The following is an 18268-nucleotide window of genomic DNA, read 5'->3' as shown; positions in this document are numbered from 1 at the left end:
CTTGCACTGTGCACAATTTCTCCAATCACAGCCACAGAAGCCAATAACTTCTTCTGGGTTGTCTGAGTGTCTTGGTGGTTTTCCTCACTCTTCTCCTTCTTGCACAGTCACTCAGTTTTTGAGAACTGTCTACAAAACACAGATGTACCATAGAGTGCCATACTGTTTGTATTTCTGCATAACTGATGCAAATAAAGTTCAAGACATATTCAGTGACTTGGAAATGTTCATGTATCCATCCCCTGACTTGTTTGAAGAAAACTGGCAATTAAACTGATTATTTACAGGTATTATACCAAAGGGGCTGATTACTTATGCAACCCATCATCTTGGCTTTTATATTTTTAATTAATTTATATCAAGTTGTAGAAATTTACTTTCAGTTTGAGTCTAAGGAAGATAATTGTAGAAATTTTTATATTGAGAAGCCTGATTTACTTTTTGTACTTGAAATGCCATAAACATATTAAATTCCATGAAATACCAAGGGGCTGAATACTTTTGCAAGCCACTGTATTTTTTGTATTATTATTGCCCTCAGAATATGAATGCTTGACTTGACAGATGTGATTCTCATCACACCTGTTTTCTTCTTCTTTTTGTTTTTGTTCTTCATCATCTCCTGACTTCAACCCCTAACTCTAATCACATTTCTAAACTGAGCATAAATTATTGAAAACCTCACAGCAAAGGAGTTTTTCAGATGGCTGTGTGGTTTTGTTTTGTTTTTTTTACTGCATCAGTGCAAATGGATGCATGCATGCCCGAACACGTGTGACTATATGCATGTTCTGAGTAATAGGCTTTGTGCATCCTCTTTCGCTGATGGCCAGGATGTATCCATGGCAACGGCAGGTCGATCTTCGCTGTAAGCAGCGCTGGTGAGAGGGGCATGAAAGTGAGCTTTAAACCTTTCCTCTCATCTAGTCTGCTTCTTCTCACTGTGACCGTGGTGAAACGCTCAATGCTTCGTTGAAATCCATGGCCGGGGGCTGCTTCAGCTATCACCACGGCCTGTCGCATTCCACCACTGCCACCTTTTGACCTGATGTGAAAATGAAGACAAATTGTGTTGTTTTTACCCCCAAAGCTCAGTTTTCTCGAGTGAAGAAAAAAATAACTCATTAAAAGCTTGAAACACCTGCGGATTTTTTTTAATTTGATGTTGACTAGAAGGGTTAAAGCTGATTAGTGTCATAATTTTGGGGGGGATCAGTTTGTGGCATTGAAGCAACATTTTACAGAAAAAAATATTGTCATTTAAATGTCAACCTATAATTCTTAATCTATGCAATCACTTTACATTTCTTATCTAACCTCTTTGCTTACATAAACAACCTGTTATGGTAAGCCTGATTATGTTCATTACAGACGCAACAATAGAAGGAAGCGTTTGTGTGCAAATGCAAGTGGCATAATGTGCAAAAAGAAAGTCACTACAGTTGTCTGACCATCTTCACTGCCTCAAAATGTTGCCTTTTGATGCTTTGTCATGGTAGTTTTTCCCGAAGAGAACTTGCAGGATGTGCATGTGCTGCTGCTGCCCCTAGTGTATGTCGACATGCACGCTGCAGCAGGAAGCAAACACACCAGGAGTGTGAAGAGGTGAAAAGAAAAGGGTGTGCAGAAAAACAGAGCAAAAGAGCATCATGCTGGGTTTTGGCTTGGCCTCTTTTGAGAAGTGCCTGAACACCACTGTGCAACTGTTACACACATTCATAAATGTGTAACAGTTGCATGAAGCAATTTGTCATCTTTTCCATCAAAAGGTCCGTGCACCGCTGCATGCAGGTCAGTGGTTTTTCCAAGCTTGCCAATTTGATGTTTGTGCATGTTCACGTGCTCACACCTCTCAGACGGCTGACGGAAAGCATCTGAGGAAACTCAGTCACCTTCTTGTAAGTTCAGGCTGGATGCCAGAGGCTATTTGGGGAACATGCATATTCAATAATCGGGAGCTATTAGATGGATCTGTAAAAAGGCTGAGACACAGAGCCAAGATCAAGTCTTTGGCCGCAAAACGGTTAGTGTAGCAGATAAGAGAATATTTACAGAGGATTCCTTCAAATGGTGATGCAAGCTCCAAATTTGCCACAAATACACCTTAGGCATCACTTTTTTGAAAAAGCAGAGTGTCCACTTGAATTTTAAAGAGGCGGCCAGGTAGGGGTCACTTGAAAAATTACATAGGGGTTTAAATTTAAAAATGCCCCAATCATGTTGAAAGGTATTCCATATTATTTGTCTGATCATAAACATTTCATAAAGGTATAGTTTGGACTATCTATGACTTTATTCTATGGAGTTATGGGGTAAAAAGAGCAAAAATGGTGACAAAGGTCAATTTCAGTTTGTACAGGGGTCAAAAATTAAAGTTGCTCCAGTTTTGGTAAAAAGTGGTGCAACTTATTGGTTGAGCTAATAGGATTAATAAATGGAATAGTTTTGACTGTGTTAAATGCTTGGTCTCCAAAGTAAAGGTCAAACAAGGTCAACATCCACTGGATTCTATGACATGTGACATTTATTACCCTGTAACGTGATAACTAAGCATGCCACATGATGCAAACTATTCCTTTTTAAAACCCTGTTATCTCAACCAATAATTTGTTTTTTTTTCCCCAAAATTAGACCAACTTTAACTTTTGACCCCTGTATAAACTGAAGTTGACCTTTGTCACCAGTCTTGTTGTTTTTTCCCCCATAACTCCATAACTCAGTCACCTTAAGCTTAACTCTGTCACTTTATCATTTTATCACGGGTCACTTTAGACAATGTACTTTGGTTTTTAATTGCTCCTCCCACTGCACTGTTTTTTCTGTTTCTCTGTTTTTCTGTTGCACACAGCCTTTCATATTTCATATTTCTTTTTTTATCTTATATTTGATCTTATTTTGACACATATGTTATTTTTATCTTAGCATTTTATCTCTTCTTAATGTTGCACCATTGTACTGAAGCAAATTCCTAGTCTGTGAATCCTGTTCACTGGCAATGGCAATAAACTTCTTCTGATTCTGATTCTGATAACATTCAATCACAGATAGTTCAAACTATACCTCTTTGGAATCTCTGTGATCAGACAAATAATGTGGAATACCTTTCAACATGACTGGGGCATTTTTACATTTAAACCCTGTGTAATTCTTCAGGTGACCTCTACCTGGCCGCATATTGAAAATTCAAGCGGACACCCTGCCTTTTTAAAAGGGTAATGTCTAAGGAGTATTGTGCCAACTTTGGTACTGGCATTAAATTTCAGTTATCCACTGCACAATGTTTGCTCTGTTATCATCAGCGGCTTTCCCTCTGATGGAAATCTTCTCAACAGCAGTTACACACATATTGACAAAGTATGCTGCATTTCTCACAGTGTCACTTTTATTTCATATTTATTACCCTGCTTGTCGGGCGATGCGCTGATGGCTGTGTGTGTGTGTGTGTGTGTGTGTGTGTGTGTGTGTGTGTGTGTGTGTGTGTGTGTGTGTGTGTGTGTGTGTGTGTGTGTGTGTGTGTGTGGTGTGTGTGTGTGTGTGTGTGTGTGTGTGTGTGTGAGAGTGACTGTAGAGAAAACATATTTCTGTTAAACTCAGTGGGAATGTTGCTTGGATAGATATCTAGAGGTCCTTAGATCTTGGAGTAGCTGGTCAGAGGTCAAGGTCAAGGAAAATATGATCTAAAAACAACCTTATTTGCGTATCTCAACAACCAAGATGCCAAGATGGATCGAACTTGGTAGGAATATTAATTGCATAGATATCTAGAGATGATTAGATTTTGGAGTTGTTTGGTCAAAGGTCAAGGTCAAGGAAAAATAAGGTCCAAAACATGTTTTGTGTGTGTGTGTGTGTGCGTGCGCGCGCATCTCAACAGCCAAACAGCTTAGCTGGATCAAGCATACTGCAAGTATTAATTGGATAAATATCTAGAGGTGCAACTACTTCATGCAACTACTCTACTACTACTAAGTTTGGTGAAAGGTGAAAGGTCAAGGAAAATATGATCCAACAAACACCTTTTTGTGTATATCTCAACAGCCAACAAGTTCAGATGGATCAAACATGCTGAGAGTATTAACTGGATAGATATCGAGAGGTGATTAGATTTTGGAGTAGTTTGATCAAAAGTCAAGAAAAACATGGTCTGCGAAACACCTTTTTTCTATACCTCAACAACCAAGAAGCCTAGATGGATAATATAAAGCATATATTGATCAGCAAAATGTTTGAAATTGACTGATATGAAACACATCATAATGAAGTCACACAAAAGTGATATGATGGTCTGTTGAGCGTGTAGCTTCAGCCCTCTGATGCCTTTCATGAACATCCCTCTGCAGTGTTAACATGCTGTGGATGGGGTTTTAAAAGCCCAGCACAATTGATCAGTTGAGGTAATGTGTGTTCCTGGTTTTACAGCTCTAATGTAGTTCGTCTTTAGTGGTATCCCGTGGCATCATTAGCTGTAGGCCTTTATTGTAAAGAGTGTCGTCATCGCCTTAATGCATTTCATTTTCTGGCACTGTGGCATTTCTGAATATTATCCCAGCAGACTAATGGAGGTGGATCAATACAGATGGATTGGCGTCTTACGTTTCCTTTCATATTGCAACCAATACCACCAGGGAATCTGCACTTATCTCCATATTCAATAATAAGAGGATGCATTTAAGATGGGTTGTTTTATTTTTTCTATCCACCAGTACGTGTTTGGTTTCAGTTAATCATCTTTCCTCTAGGCTGTTTGAAGCTACTGTAAGTGAACTAGATTGAAAACGCAGCAAGGAACTTGATTAAAATTCATGCTTTCCCACCTTGATAGTTTCTCCTTTTATCTAAGTTTATAGATTGTTTATTGGCAACAGGTGTCGTACATCTGAGTCTTCTTGAACTTGTTCCCTGCAAATGTGAACCAGAGCAAAAACAGACGATGAGCATAAAACAGGATTTTTACAGCAAGGGAATGTTGCAATTATTCATCTTTAGTCATTCAGTGAAATCTGACAAGTTCTTTAGCACCTAAGTATTATTTGCATTTGATTACACAACCATGCCGAGATGATTTTCCTTCAGGGGGAGGAGTGAGGTCATTGAGAACGACACAATCAGCAGAAATAAACAGCCTATTTAGTCCTTTTTTTTTCCTGTGTGACACTGACTGCTGTTCTCTCGGATTCTGCCACTGAGTCAAAGCTGGGGATTTTTTTTCCTGTAAATGGTGAAACTCAGCCCCGGTGACCTGTAGCTCGGCCCTGCGGGAGTATTCCGTGTCCAGTACTCCTCGTGGCTTCACCTTTCTCCTCCTCCTCCGACTCCTTCACTTGATCTTCCTTCTTTGGAAACTTACTTGAGATGGATCCGCCCCAGAGACACAAACACAAGTCATCTTAACTTCTGGACAGATGTGATTGGAATGGAGCAGACTGCATGGTCTAAGGTTGTTTTCCCTTGGAAACTTGGAAAATTGCGAATTTATTTTTATATATTTTTATATATATTTTTTGACAGGAAGAACCTAATTTTTGGCTGAATTTTCATTGTTCCCACCTCTTTTGTTGTGTTGTATTCAGTGTTTTGCCATCAGTCGGCAGCTTGACAAACACATACGTTTTGTTTTTCTTTGCTGTTGGACTTGATTGTGACTGTTTTTCCGGAACGGCATTGGGAAACTATTCATTTAGCCAACATGCCTGTCCGGATTATGTGCACCATCTCCTTCTCGGCGGATGACGAGCCGTGTAGAGGATGTGGTAATGAGGGCTTTCATGACCACTACAAACGAGTCACTAAGAGTTACAGCGACGGCGACTCACAGGAACACCTGGATCAGTGCAGTGAGGCGGACGATTACGATGACGAGGAAGACATCAGCAAGGTGGATGACCTGGCCACCTTCTTTAGCGGCTGTTCACTTCACGGCGCCAACCACGTGTTTGTGGAGAACAAGAAGTTTGGCATTCGCCAGGGTTTGTGGGCAGTGATGTTCACCTTGGCCCTGTCAGCATTCCTGTTCCAGGTAGTTGACAGGGTGCTGTACTATTTTCAGTACGACCACGTCACCATGCTGGATGAGAAAGTAGCTAACAATATGATCTTTCCGGCGGTCACCATCTGTAACTACAACTTTGTCAGGAAGTCTCAGATCAGTGTAACTGATCTGATATTCATGGGACCTCTGCTGGGCTTTGAAGAAGGAATGGCACCAGGATTTCCACTCGCCCCAGAGCCTGACCGCCCACCAGGCTCTCGCTTCACCCTGGATGAGTTCTACAACCGCACTCGACACCGCATGGAAGACATGCTGCTCGAGTGCAACTTCAGAGGGTTAGAGTGCAGTACCGAGAACTTCAGAGAGGTAGGATATGGAGATTCACAGTCAGAGAAATGTGTTTCAGAGCAGTTTTGAGGGTTTGATCTTTCTCGGAACAGATCTACCCCCCCACCACCACCACCACCTTTCGTGACATTTACCCCAAGCAGAAAATTTCAATGCAAATTGGCGTTTTGATGGCGCATATTAAACAGTCCCGGCAAGCGTGATTGGTGTATACACAGGGATCTAAATGTGTCTGAGCTTCATCGGAGAATAACGGAGCTCCTGAACGCTCATTTGGAAAATTTCAACCTATTCCTTGGTTATTAGTTAATAAAACTAATGCAGAGGCTGGTGCCACTCACTGAAGCACGGCGTGTGAGAAATCACATCGTTACGACGAGTTTATTTATTGCTCTGAGGTAATGCAGTTACCTGCCACTTTCAGCTGTTGCTGTAAACAAGAACATTTATTTCAGTCAGCATGTCTGCCTGAATGAACATTCTGTGTAAATAAATAAGGAAAAAAATAGAATAAGACATGGTTGAATTAGGTAAGTGGACTAACTTGGCATACAGCATTTGTTATTGAATTAAATCAGCGCAGAAGGAGTGTTTGTGCTGCCCTGTTTGACATTTCCTGGATTTTTGTTTTTGCGGCTGCTCCGTGTTCCCTTGAGTTTGCACATCAGACTGTGCTCGAGCAGAATACTGAGTTACTGTGACTTGCTGACAATATCTGGCTGCTGGCCCGTTGATTTGCTTGATCTTTGCACAGTCATGAGATACATACTGAGGGTTAATGGATGTACTAGTGTTGCTATTAGTTGCAATTACAGTGATCATTGGATAAATGCATGTACACAACACAGTGTTCTCATAACGTAACGTTCTCATAACGCATTCGGAGAGCACACACCTTCACTAACTAGCCAAGAAGGATTTCACAATTATTTTTTTCCCCCCATTTAGCCTGCATGCACTTTCCCCACAAAGGAGAGCTAATAGGGTATAATTTTAGGGTTTGTTGTTGCGATGTCATGAAGCAACAGTTTTTTCATACTTTAATGAAGCAAGGAAAATTCTTTTTTAAGATGTCATTATGCAAGAGGGATTTTTTTTTTTTAATGAAAACATAATGGATGCATGTGTAGTTTCCTTTTACAGTGTCATGAAGCAATTTAATAAAGAAAGAATGCTCAGACTTGTCTTTATGATGTCATGATTTTCTAAAGGATGGAGAAGTTTATTTTCTTCATGGTTTCATTACGCAAGGACTGGAAGTTTTATTCATAATAACATAAGGGAAGAATGTGTAGTTTAATTTAATCACGTTGGGGAGGTGAGGGTCTAGCGGTTAAAGTGTTGGGCTTGAGACCAGAGGATCCTCAGTACAAATCCCAGCCTGACCAGAAAATCACTAAGGGCCCTTGGGCAAGGTCCTTAATCCCCTAGTTGCTCCTTGTGTGTAGTGAGTACCTTGCATGGCAGCACCCTGACATCAGGGTGAGTGTGAGGCAATGAGGCATTATTTATAAAGGGCTTTGAGCATCTGATGCAGATGGAAAAGCGCTATATAAATGCAGTCCATTTACCATTTAGTCCCACTGAGATTGAGATCTCTTTTGCAAGGGAGATCTGGACAATTCTAAATTTTCATACCTAAACTGCATGGTTTTAAATGTTGGAGGAAACCGGAGCACACCCACGCAAACACGAGGAGAACATGCAAACTCCACACAGAAAGACCACAGGTGGGAATTGAACCCATGATCTTCTTGCTATGAAGTAACAGTCCTAACCACTAAGCCACTGTGCTTCAGTTTCCCTTCATAGTTTCATAAAGCAATATTTCCTTATGTCCTTCATGTTATCATAAGGCAAGAATGGTCGGACCTTTCTTTGTGGTGTCATAAAACAATTAGGACCCCCCCCCCCCCCTTAAAGGTTTAATGAGGCATAAAGAATAGAATTGTTTTTTTGTTTTTTTTCTTTTTGATGCCAGTAAGCAGGAATAATGGGGGGTTTTTCACAATAACATAAGGGAAGAATGTGAGCTTCTCATTATGTTGTCATAAAGGAAGATTATTGGATTACCTATATGATCTTTCTGGTATCACAAGGCAAGAATGTTGCGACTTAATAAAAACAGGAAAAAGTTTCTGGATGCCAGATCTATGGATCAAGAGCTATACCAAAATCTATTTAATTATGGCACCCTACCCCACCCCTCCACCAAATGTAAGATTGACTGATGAATGTTTGCAGTATCTTGCTATCAAAGAAACACCCAGTGAGATAAAAATCTCTCTGACTGAGGCAGCGGTCAGTATAAAACTGTTACTACTTGGTACAGCATTATTAGTGACAGTGGCTTTGCAGTAGTGACAGTATTTGCTTTAGTGGCTTAAATTAAATTTATTTACACAGTATATCATCATAAATAACTTGCTTATGCGACACAAGACCGATTAAAAGGCAGTGAAAAGCAACCAGATGTGGCATTAAAAATTAACTGCTCGTGGTAGCAGCTGATTTTTCATTAGTTGGTTCACACTGTGGACCTTCATTGCGGTTCTGAAAGGACAGGGTGTGGAGGGTCAGAGGCGAAGAGCTGTGAGGGATTGCATCAAGCAGGCGCAGACTCTGATTTTATAGAAAACATCAAATGAAAGTCTCGGAAGTGGATCAATGTGAACAAGAGCTGCAAACGTGTTTTACTGCACATCCTCAAGAGGAAGGACACATCAGAATCATTGTGTGAAAGCAAGATGGAATTAAAGATCCTGCAGTCAATGCAGCAGTGGGAATAAAGGAATAAAAAGAACATTTTGAATATTAAAACACAGTCTCTCCATCACAGCTCCACAAGACGACGAGTGCCATTTATAGATGAGCAGAATTGTGGAGCTTGTAATCACTTATGTGTGTATCTGCACTTGTACTGGCATAAACCCATTAAAATGTAGCCTTGACAGCAGACTATATATCTTGTTCAGCATATTTTCATTTCGTTTGCAGTGTTGTACCTAAATTGAAAAATGACCACAGTTGGCAATCAGTACCAAAAAAAAAAAAAATGAAGTTATGTATAAGCAATGTCCTTGCACTGTAAAAATGATCAGGTTGATTCAACTTAAAAACTTTAGTTCAATTGTTGTCTTAAAAACGTGAGTAAACTCGACTTAAAAAAAAAAAGCTTTTATTCAACTCAGGAAGGTAAGTTATATAAGTTGCCCTGTTGGCTACTTATACTCAGGAAAGTAAGTTGCATAAGTTGCCCAGTTGGCTACTTATACTCAAGAAGGATCCATCCATCCATCGATCAATTTTCTTCCGCTTTATCCGTAGTCGGGTCGCAGGGGCAGCAGCTCAAGCAAAGCTGCCCAGACCTCCCGATCCACACACACCTCCCCCAGCTCCTCCGGGGGAACCCCAATGCGTTCCCAAGCCAGCCAAGAAACATAGTCCCTCCAGCGTGTCCTGGGTCTTCCCCGGGGCCTCCTCCCGATGGGACGTGCCCGGAACACCTCTCCAGCGAGGCGTCCAGGGGGCATCCAGAAAAGATGCCCGACCCACCTCAACTGTCTCCTTTCGACGTGGAGGAGCAGCGGCTCGACTCCGAACTACTTATACTCAGGAAAGTAAGCTGCATAAATTGCCCAGTTGGCTACTTATACTCAGGAAAGTAAGTTGTATAAGTTGCCCAGTTGGCTACTTATACTCAGGAAAGTTAGTTATATAAGTTGCCCGCTACTTATACTCAAGAAGGTAAGTTGTCTAAGTTGCCCAGTTGGTTACTTATACTCAAGAAGGAAAGTTATACAAGTTGCCCAGTTGGCTACTTATACTCAGGAAAGTAAGTGATATAAGTTGCACAGTTGGCTACTTATAAACAGGTAGGTAAGTTATATAAGTTGCCCAGCTGGCTACTTACATGCAGGATTGTAAGTTATACAAGTTGCCGAGTTGGCTACTTATACTCAGGAAGGTAAGTTATACAAGTTGCCCGGTTCCAACTCTCACTTCCACCCTTTTAGTTTTCCTCTTCTCCTGCTGTCTGTGGACACATTTTCCTCCTCTTCTCTTTCTTCGCCCAGCAGTAGCCCAATTTCCACCAGCATCATTGGGCAACATCACCAGTGGCGGTCATTGTTAATCCGTGCCTCAACCGATCCAGTATGGAAATTCAATTTGTAATCTGCATGGTTGTGTTGGCTTGTTTTATGTCAGGTGCCCTTCCTGATGCAATCGTACTCAGTTATCCGGGCTTGGGACTGGCACTCAGAGTGTACTGGCTATACACTCCATGTGACTGAGATTTGACAAACTTTACAGTTAACGCCCTGCCTACTTCTACTCTCTTCATTTATCCAGGCTTGGGATTGGCACTCAGAATGTACCATCTTCACACAGGTCATCAGGGCCAGGTTTCACTATTTCCAGGAAAAACATATTGCTGAGGTACACAGAAAAAATGAAAAAAAAATTGTTAGACCAGTTTTAAAAGGTGTTTCAATTCAAATAAATTTGGTTTATTCAAATGAAGTTAACAAGTAATATTATTAACTCTCTGTCTGATAGATTAAAAATGGCAGCAAAAGTGAATTTAGAGAACCAACAACCTCCTCTGTGTGGTACACTGAGAAAGGAGAAAAGCTTAAAAAAGATTTAAATTTTATCAATCAAGAGTATACTTTTTTTTTATTAATTTAAATAAGCTGTCTGATCTATTGAACACAAGTCAAACTGTAGAACCAACAACTTACTCTGTGCTACACTGAGAAAGAGAAAACCCAAAGAAATTGATTCAGTTGGTATCACACAAATAAATTAAGTTTGCCTAGATCAACTTCAGCAATATTTTTGCCAATGTCTGCTATGTTAAACTAGATCAGATAATTGAAGAGTAACACATAATTTAAACCCCATGACATTTTTTTTTCTAATGATATTTTTAAAGTAATCATAATTTTCAAGTAATTTTTAATGTTATTACAAAACTGAAAAAGTAAAGACATCTCAAGGTCTACCTACAGTCCCTTCATGACCACCATGGCCCACACTTTCCGTAGTATATGAATAGGTTTTTAGCAAATACTAGGAAGAAAACATGAAGTTTTAATTTTGAGTCTCTTTGCTGCATTTTTCTTCCTTCTTCTTCTTCTTCTTCTTCTAAATTATTATTATATTATTATTATTATTATATATAAATTTCTTGTACTTTCAGTTTCACTATGTGAGTATGTTAACATTAGAAAATTATGTTGATACTTAAGTTCAGTTAATATGAGTACTCAGGCACATTTACTGACGTTTTTAGACATATATGTACTTATACCCTTCATATTTATCCAAACACTCTCAGCAGTCACTCGGCGAAACTACAAACATTCCAAGATCAAGAAGGGTTACCATAGCAACTATTACAGGTGATGGGGCTAACAAGTGTAACAGAAGTATATTTACAAGGATGTGTCAGTGTTCTATTTTAGTTAAATAGCAAAGTTATTTGCAGGTTACAAATTTGATACAATAACGGAACGGCAGAATTCTCTCTGAGGGTCACCTCGGGCTGTTCTCATTGGTTGAGGTATAGCTGAGGAAACAAGTTAAACAAGGAAAATAGAAACTGAAAAAACAGATAAAACTAGAGAGTAGCATAATTGATTTTTTTTTTTTTTTTAGTTTACTTTGCCTTTCGTGTGACGGGGTTTTGTCTCTTTGAGCAGTCTATCTCACTTAACAGCACGCCTTATGTATTTCCTACTGTTTCTGTGTCGGTGGCACTGAATCTGTAGAGTGTATTTGTTGTGGGTAATGTTGGCCCTCGGCGACTCCACTGGTGTTAATGTGGAAAATACTGAACTCCTGCTGGTGCCTGTTTATTATAGCTGCTAAGAGCTGCTAACTGCAGTCGAATCGCTCCATCTGTTGTGCCCGTGCAGCTTGCACGTGCACGTTCTGTGCTCGCTGTGATGAGCTGTTCCTCTGGCTCGGGTCAATAGTGGATCTTCGTAATGCTCTGCAGAGGGAGACGGCTCAGGTTTGCAGGATTTCTGTCCCACAGCAAATGTATCCCCTCTCTGAGCAGCCATCTTGAAAATCCTGCTTCCTGCTCCGTCCCCAGACCCATTAGTACAGCTTGCCTTTCACCCAGGCTCAGCATCGTCTACAGAGTCAGCCTGTGGCTCCGGTCACGCCCTTCTCCTGCATCCTCAAGAACATCGGTCTGTGCAGCCGGGCGTCTGGCTTTGGCAGATTTATTTTCAGGGAAAAGTGATTGAAAAGCCAGAGCTGGCATGTAAGGCTCCTTTAGGTCGCTGCAAACAGATTGCATGAATGAGACCGTAATTATCTTAAGCATATGCCGTCATATATTATATGTCAGCAAATTATCTTTAACCAGAAGTGCAGTAGTTTATAATGTGTCTTTCACCAGCAAAGACAAAGTGAACAGTGCTGCCAACGTGGAGTGTGTGTTTATCCAATTTGTCCTTGTCACTTCTGGAGCAAACAGTTATTCCAGACCTTCTGCAATTACGCTAATTAAACTGTCACTTTTTCAAACCCAAATTGAGTTCCTTCCCTCGCTGTGGAATGTTGAGTCGCTGTGTGATTTATTTTACGATGCGTACTACAAGTTCTGTACTTTCTTTCTTTACACGAGCTCCGCTTTGGTTGCAGCTGTTTCATTGCTCGGCTTGACGTGGTTATCTTTCAACCGAAAGGGTGCCACCATTCTTCAATACCCTGTCCATCAGCGAAGCAGCGATATCAGGGTGTTGGTTTTACTGGTGTGTGTCTGTGTGTCAAGATAACTCAAAAATGGCTGGATGGATTGGCATCAACGTGGGGAAAATATTACTTGGATAATATCTAGAGGGTATTAAGTTTTAGAGTAGTTTGGTCCAACACTGAACAAAAAATTGGAGTGGTATTACTTGAAAAACCCTAGGAAAGTTTTTTTCATTCAGAAATTCCAAGTAAATTTACAAAGAGAATTCTTAATTAATTTTACTTGCATATATTAGTTTTTCTAAAGACTAACTCACGTACATTTACTAAGGGAGGTCTAGTGGTTAAGTATTAGGCTTGAGACCAGAGGAGGATCCTCAGTTCAAATCCCAACCTAACCGGAAAATCACTAAGGACCCTTGGGCAAGGTCCTTTATCCCCTAGTTGCTTCTAGTGTGTAGTGGGCACCTTGCATGAGTGAATGTGAATGTGAGGCATTGATGTGTAAAGCACTTTGAGTGTCTGATGCAGATGGAAAAACACTATATAAATGCAGTCCATTTATTAGCAGTGATCAATTCAATATTTTCATTGAATTTTACTCTCTCTTTATTCATAAAAAGTAAAACCTCTCAGCTGTTCCATTTGTTTCACTCAGAGTCGCCACAGCAGATCTATGATCCAGGAGCCTATTATGGATTATTAAAAATACTTAATTTGTCATACAGTGAGACAAAAGAAATTCTGTTTAGCAAAAAAGATGCATCAAGATGCAGGGATGGTTGTTTTGTAATGAACACATTCCTGAACTAATGGTCCAAGATCTGCAAGAGAGCAGCCATAGAGACTTACGTATTCAGTGTAGTTGTGGTGGCCAAGTGGTTAGTGTACTTGGTTTCAAACCCCACCCCTGCCACATTTCTCCATGTAATGTGGAGGTACATTAGGAAGGGAATCCAGTGTAGAATTTGTGCCAAATCAACATGGCGACTCTGAGTGAAAACAAGTGGAACAGCTGAAAAGTTTTATTTTTTTATCAATAAAGAGAGAATAAAATTCAATGAAAATATTGAATTGATGATTGTTAGTTAATGTTACTTGAGTTAATCTTTTAGAAAAACTACTACATGCAAGTAAAATTTACTTAAGAATTCTCCTTGTAAAATTGACCTGGAATTTCTGAGTGAAAAACTTTCCTAGGTTTTTTCAAGTAAATATCACTCCAAATTTTATTCAGTGATGGACCAAACTACTCTAAAACCTAATCCCCTCTAGATATTTATCCAAGTAATATTTTCCCCATTTTTGATGGCAATCCATCCAGCCGTTTTTTTTTTTTTGGTCCAAAAAAAAAAAACTTTGGGCGGGGGGGTTGGGTGGTATATTGCAAAAACCAAAAACCCTAGATGGATCAAACACAGTGAGACTATTACTTGGAGAGATATCTAGATTTGAATATATTTCGGAGTACTGTAGTTTCTTTTTTTTGGGGGGTGGGGGGGGGGGGGGGGAGGTTTCCCAACATGCAATGCAAGTTTGGCATACATAGTTCTGATCTCAGTGGTGTCTGTTCATTGGAGTTAACATTAACATTGTTTAACATAAAATTTAAGTGTTCAAAGACCCATACTTGGAAAAAAACAGAATTTATAAAAATCACACACAAACTTCATGAATGGATGCTATAAATTTAAGCAAGTCAACTTAACACAGCAAAAAGTCACAACACTGGCATTGCTTTGGAAAGCTTTAAGACTCTGACTACCAAAGTCATAGGGAGCACCAAAGGTTTTGACCGCTGTGTGGTTATCAAAATGAAACCTTCACCGATTAAGTGACATCATTATAAGGAATATCTCAACAACCAAGAAGTATAGCTGGATCAAAGTTGTTAGGAATATTACGTGATTAGATTTTGGAGTGGCTTGGTCAAAGGTAAAGCTCAAGGAAAACATGGTCTGAAAACCTCATATTATATATATAGTATACGTATATATCAACAACCAAGAAGCCTAGCTGGATGATCTAAAGCATATATTGATCAGCAAAAATATTGTGATTGATTGATATGAATGGCATCATAATGAAGTCACATGATGAAGTCATACACAGTCAAAACACCATTGCAGATATATGTATAATTGCATGTACATTTATATTATGGTGTGTAGAGGATGCATGGTATGCATCAGGCCTTTGATTTATTCCATTTCCTTTGACCTAAACCTGACCCTGCATCTGCACACTGCTCTGAAATAATAGATTTCAAATTGCATTCAGCAGGAAATTGGTTTGATTAACTGCAAGTAGAGATTGGTACATCCATAGAGCAATCTATTTTTGAAACCTGCTTATTCCGTTAAGGGTTATGAGGGGGCTGGAGCCTATCGTAGCAGTCCAGAGTTTTGGGGGAGGAAAAAAAAAACAGCACCACAGGAATAGTTTCTCTCCTCTGCGAGGTGGCAGCAGCACACGGCCATTAAATATTTATCGTAATGCTGAAGCTCAGATAGCATCTGTGACTTTCTCTATTTTCCGCCTTTATTAACTGTTTCATATCACAAGCTCTCAGCTGATTTATGTCACCGAATTACATTATTTCATCACTTAGAGTTTAAAAAATTAATTCTGTGATCTGGCAGGCACCCAGTTGAAGGTCATTATATCGAGAGAGAAGCATAAGGTCTTCACTTAATCTGCATTTTAAAACAGTCTGGTTTTATTGGGGGAGAAAATTCAATCTTCTCCTGCTTTACCAGCTGCTAATTGGGCTTGCCAGCATGTTATTAATTTTTTTAGGCATCCATCTACTAAATAAGAACATTTACACAAGGAGGCAGGGGTGGTGTGCTTGGTTTCAGTGTGGATGGTTCTTGGTTCAAATCCCACCTGTGCCACATTTTTCCATGTCATGTGGAGTTGTGTCAGGAAGGGCATCCAGACTAAAATGTGCATCAAATCAGTATTCATAATTCAGCTTGTATCTGCTGTGGCGACTCCGAGTGAAGACAAGGGAGCAGCTGTGAGGACTTGCTAGCACAAGGGGGCAGTGTTTTACAATTATTTTCCAACTAAAACTGGCTTTGGCACCAAGATGCTGCATGCTGTTCTTTTTTTTTTTTTTTTTTTTTTGCAAAAAAATCTGAAAAATATATATAATCCCATCTCCAAAGAGGCCTTTGATTCCCACAACATCAGAGCCTGGAGCTGTGAAGACCTTCCATCCAGTGGAAAACACAGTGATTGCTTTTTTTTTTTTTGGAAGCAAAGCTTTTCCTCTGGGATTAAACTGTGTTGGTGTTCTGAGGATTACACAGCAAACATAATCCAACACGCGTTTAGGTTTCTTTACTTCGACAGGACTGGAACTCTCTCGCCTCGCCCTTGTATTCTCCTTCTGATCTGACCCCCCCGTTGTTTGTGTCCTTTGTGGTTGTTGTAGGAGGAAAGGCCGTGAACGCCGCCGCTCACCGTGCCTCCTCCTACGAATGCCTATCTGTGTCTCTGTGATGCATCAGGCTTTTCAAACATTCCCGTTTTAATGAAATTCCTCATTAGTCATCCTTGGCAACAGGTAACATCTTCTGCAGCAGCCGTCACCACCACTACTCAGAGTCCTAAATGGTCTGGGTCACTTAAATTGGACAGGCTGTACATCGCTACCTCTCAGCTGACACTTCACACCCAAAAACGGTAATTAATCATTAAAGTGGCATAAATGAAATGATAGAAATCCTATTGTATTCCCGGGCAAAGATAAATGTTGACTAATGATGTGGAAATGACAGATAGTGAAGTCCTGTTGAAGCAATTATATCTGAATAAGACATATGACACGTGTCTTTTAGAGGGGCAAGAGCCACTTACACCAACCTAATTTGGCTGATGAGACGGCTTTAATGGCTTCCGACAAGATAGTTCCTATGTACTTTAAACCAGAGCTGAACTATAACTTTTGGCTCTGAATGACAGAATGGAGGCCAGCGGAGCTTTAAGGAGAAATATGGTGTCTTTCTAATGCCACTAGATTTTGATTTAGTTGTCTTTTTTTCCTCGTGCCTCTCTCTGGCACTGTTTTTCCTCTTGTTCTCTGTGTCTCTTTAAAGAGTTTTTTAAAGTTATTATTATTTTATCTACTCATTAAAATTGTTGAGGTTTTACAGTGACTTACAAAAGTATTCAGCCCCTTGGTATTTCACACATTTTAATTTGTTTATGCCATTTCAAATACAAAATGTAAAACAGGCTTCTCAATATAAAAAATTCTGAAATGATCTTCCTTAAGTTCAAATGCAAAGCAAATCTCTACAATTTGATATAAATGAATTAAAAATATAAAAGCCAAGATGATGGGTTGCATAACTAATGAGCCCCTTTGGTATAATACCTGTAAATAATCAGTTTTATTGCCAGTTTTCTTCAGACAAGTCAGGGGATGATACATGAACATTTCCAAGTCACTGAATGTGTCTTGGACTTTATTTACATCAGTTATGAAGAAATGTAAACAGTATGGCACTCTATGGTAAATTTCATTTTATTTCATTTATATAGCACCAAATCACAGCAAAGCTGCCTCAAGGTGCTTCACACAAGTAAGATCTAACCTTACCAACCCCTGGAGCAAGCACACAGGTGACAGTGGTAAGGAAAAACTCCCTCTGATGATATTAAGGAAGAAACCTCAAGCAGTCCAGACTCAAGGGGTGATCCACTGCTTAGGTCATACTAATAAACATTTTTAACAATACAGAGGAACATCAAATTTTTGAGAGTGATGAAGTAAATCTGCATGGAGCAGAGAGTTCTCAAAAGCTGAGTTCCTGTGCAAGAAGGAGAAGAGTGAGAAAAGACACGAGGACACCCAGAAGATGTTATAGGCTTCAGTGGTTGTGATTGGAGAAATTGTGCATAGTGCAAGCTTTGCATCACGACTGCGTTACGTATTGATTTTCATTCAGGTGCCCATGTTAATTAATTAAACCTTGCAGACAGGTGTATGAAGGATGCACCCCAGACACGTGTGTTCACTAACTGCACACAGCTAAATAGATCAAATATTATTTTGCAGACAAACATTTTGACATACCGGCACCATTAACACCTTTTACTGCACTTTGTATGACTGCAGAAGAACTCACAGCCATGAAAAAGATAAATAGAATTTTTAAAAACTTTTGAAAAGCCTACATGATTCTTCGTTTACAAGAAGTTGCT

At 39.8% G+C, this 18268-nt stretch overlaps 1 protein-coding gene across 2 annotated transcripts in view; it reads left to right on the top strand.

Annotated features, from left to right (window-relative positions):
• asic1b (acid-sensing (proton-gated) ion channel 1b) overlaps positions 1-18268 on the top strand; it is an 856126-nt gene that overhangs the window by 596982 nt on the left and 240876 nt on the right. The window contains exon 1 of one of the 2 annotated variants that reach the window (XM_034166036.1): positions 5657-6355. The exons of the other annotated variant lie outside the window; for it this stretch is intronic. Coding sequence (XP_034021927.1) covers positions 5687-6355 — 669 coding nt within the window. The 5' untranslated portion in view covers positions 5657-5686. Of the gene's footprint in view, positions 1-5656; positions 6356-18268 lie in introns of those variants that run through there. 2 annotated transcript variants of the gene reach the window in all.

The sequence above is a fragment of the Thalassophryne amazonica genome, chromosome 3 (assembly GCF_902500255.1).
Source record: "Thalassophryne amazonica chromosome 3, fThaAma1.1, whole genome shotgun sequence".
Lineage (NCBI taxonomy): Eukaryota > Metazoa > Chordata > Actinopteri > Batrachoidiformes > Batrachoididae > Thalassophryne > Thalassophryne amazonica.
Note: the sequence above shows the minus strand (reverse complement) of the source record. Positions and strands in the feature narration are given on the sequence as shown.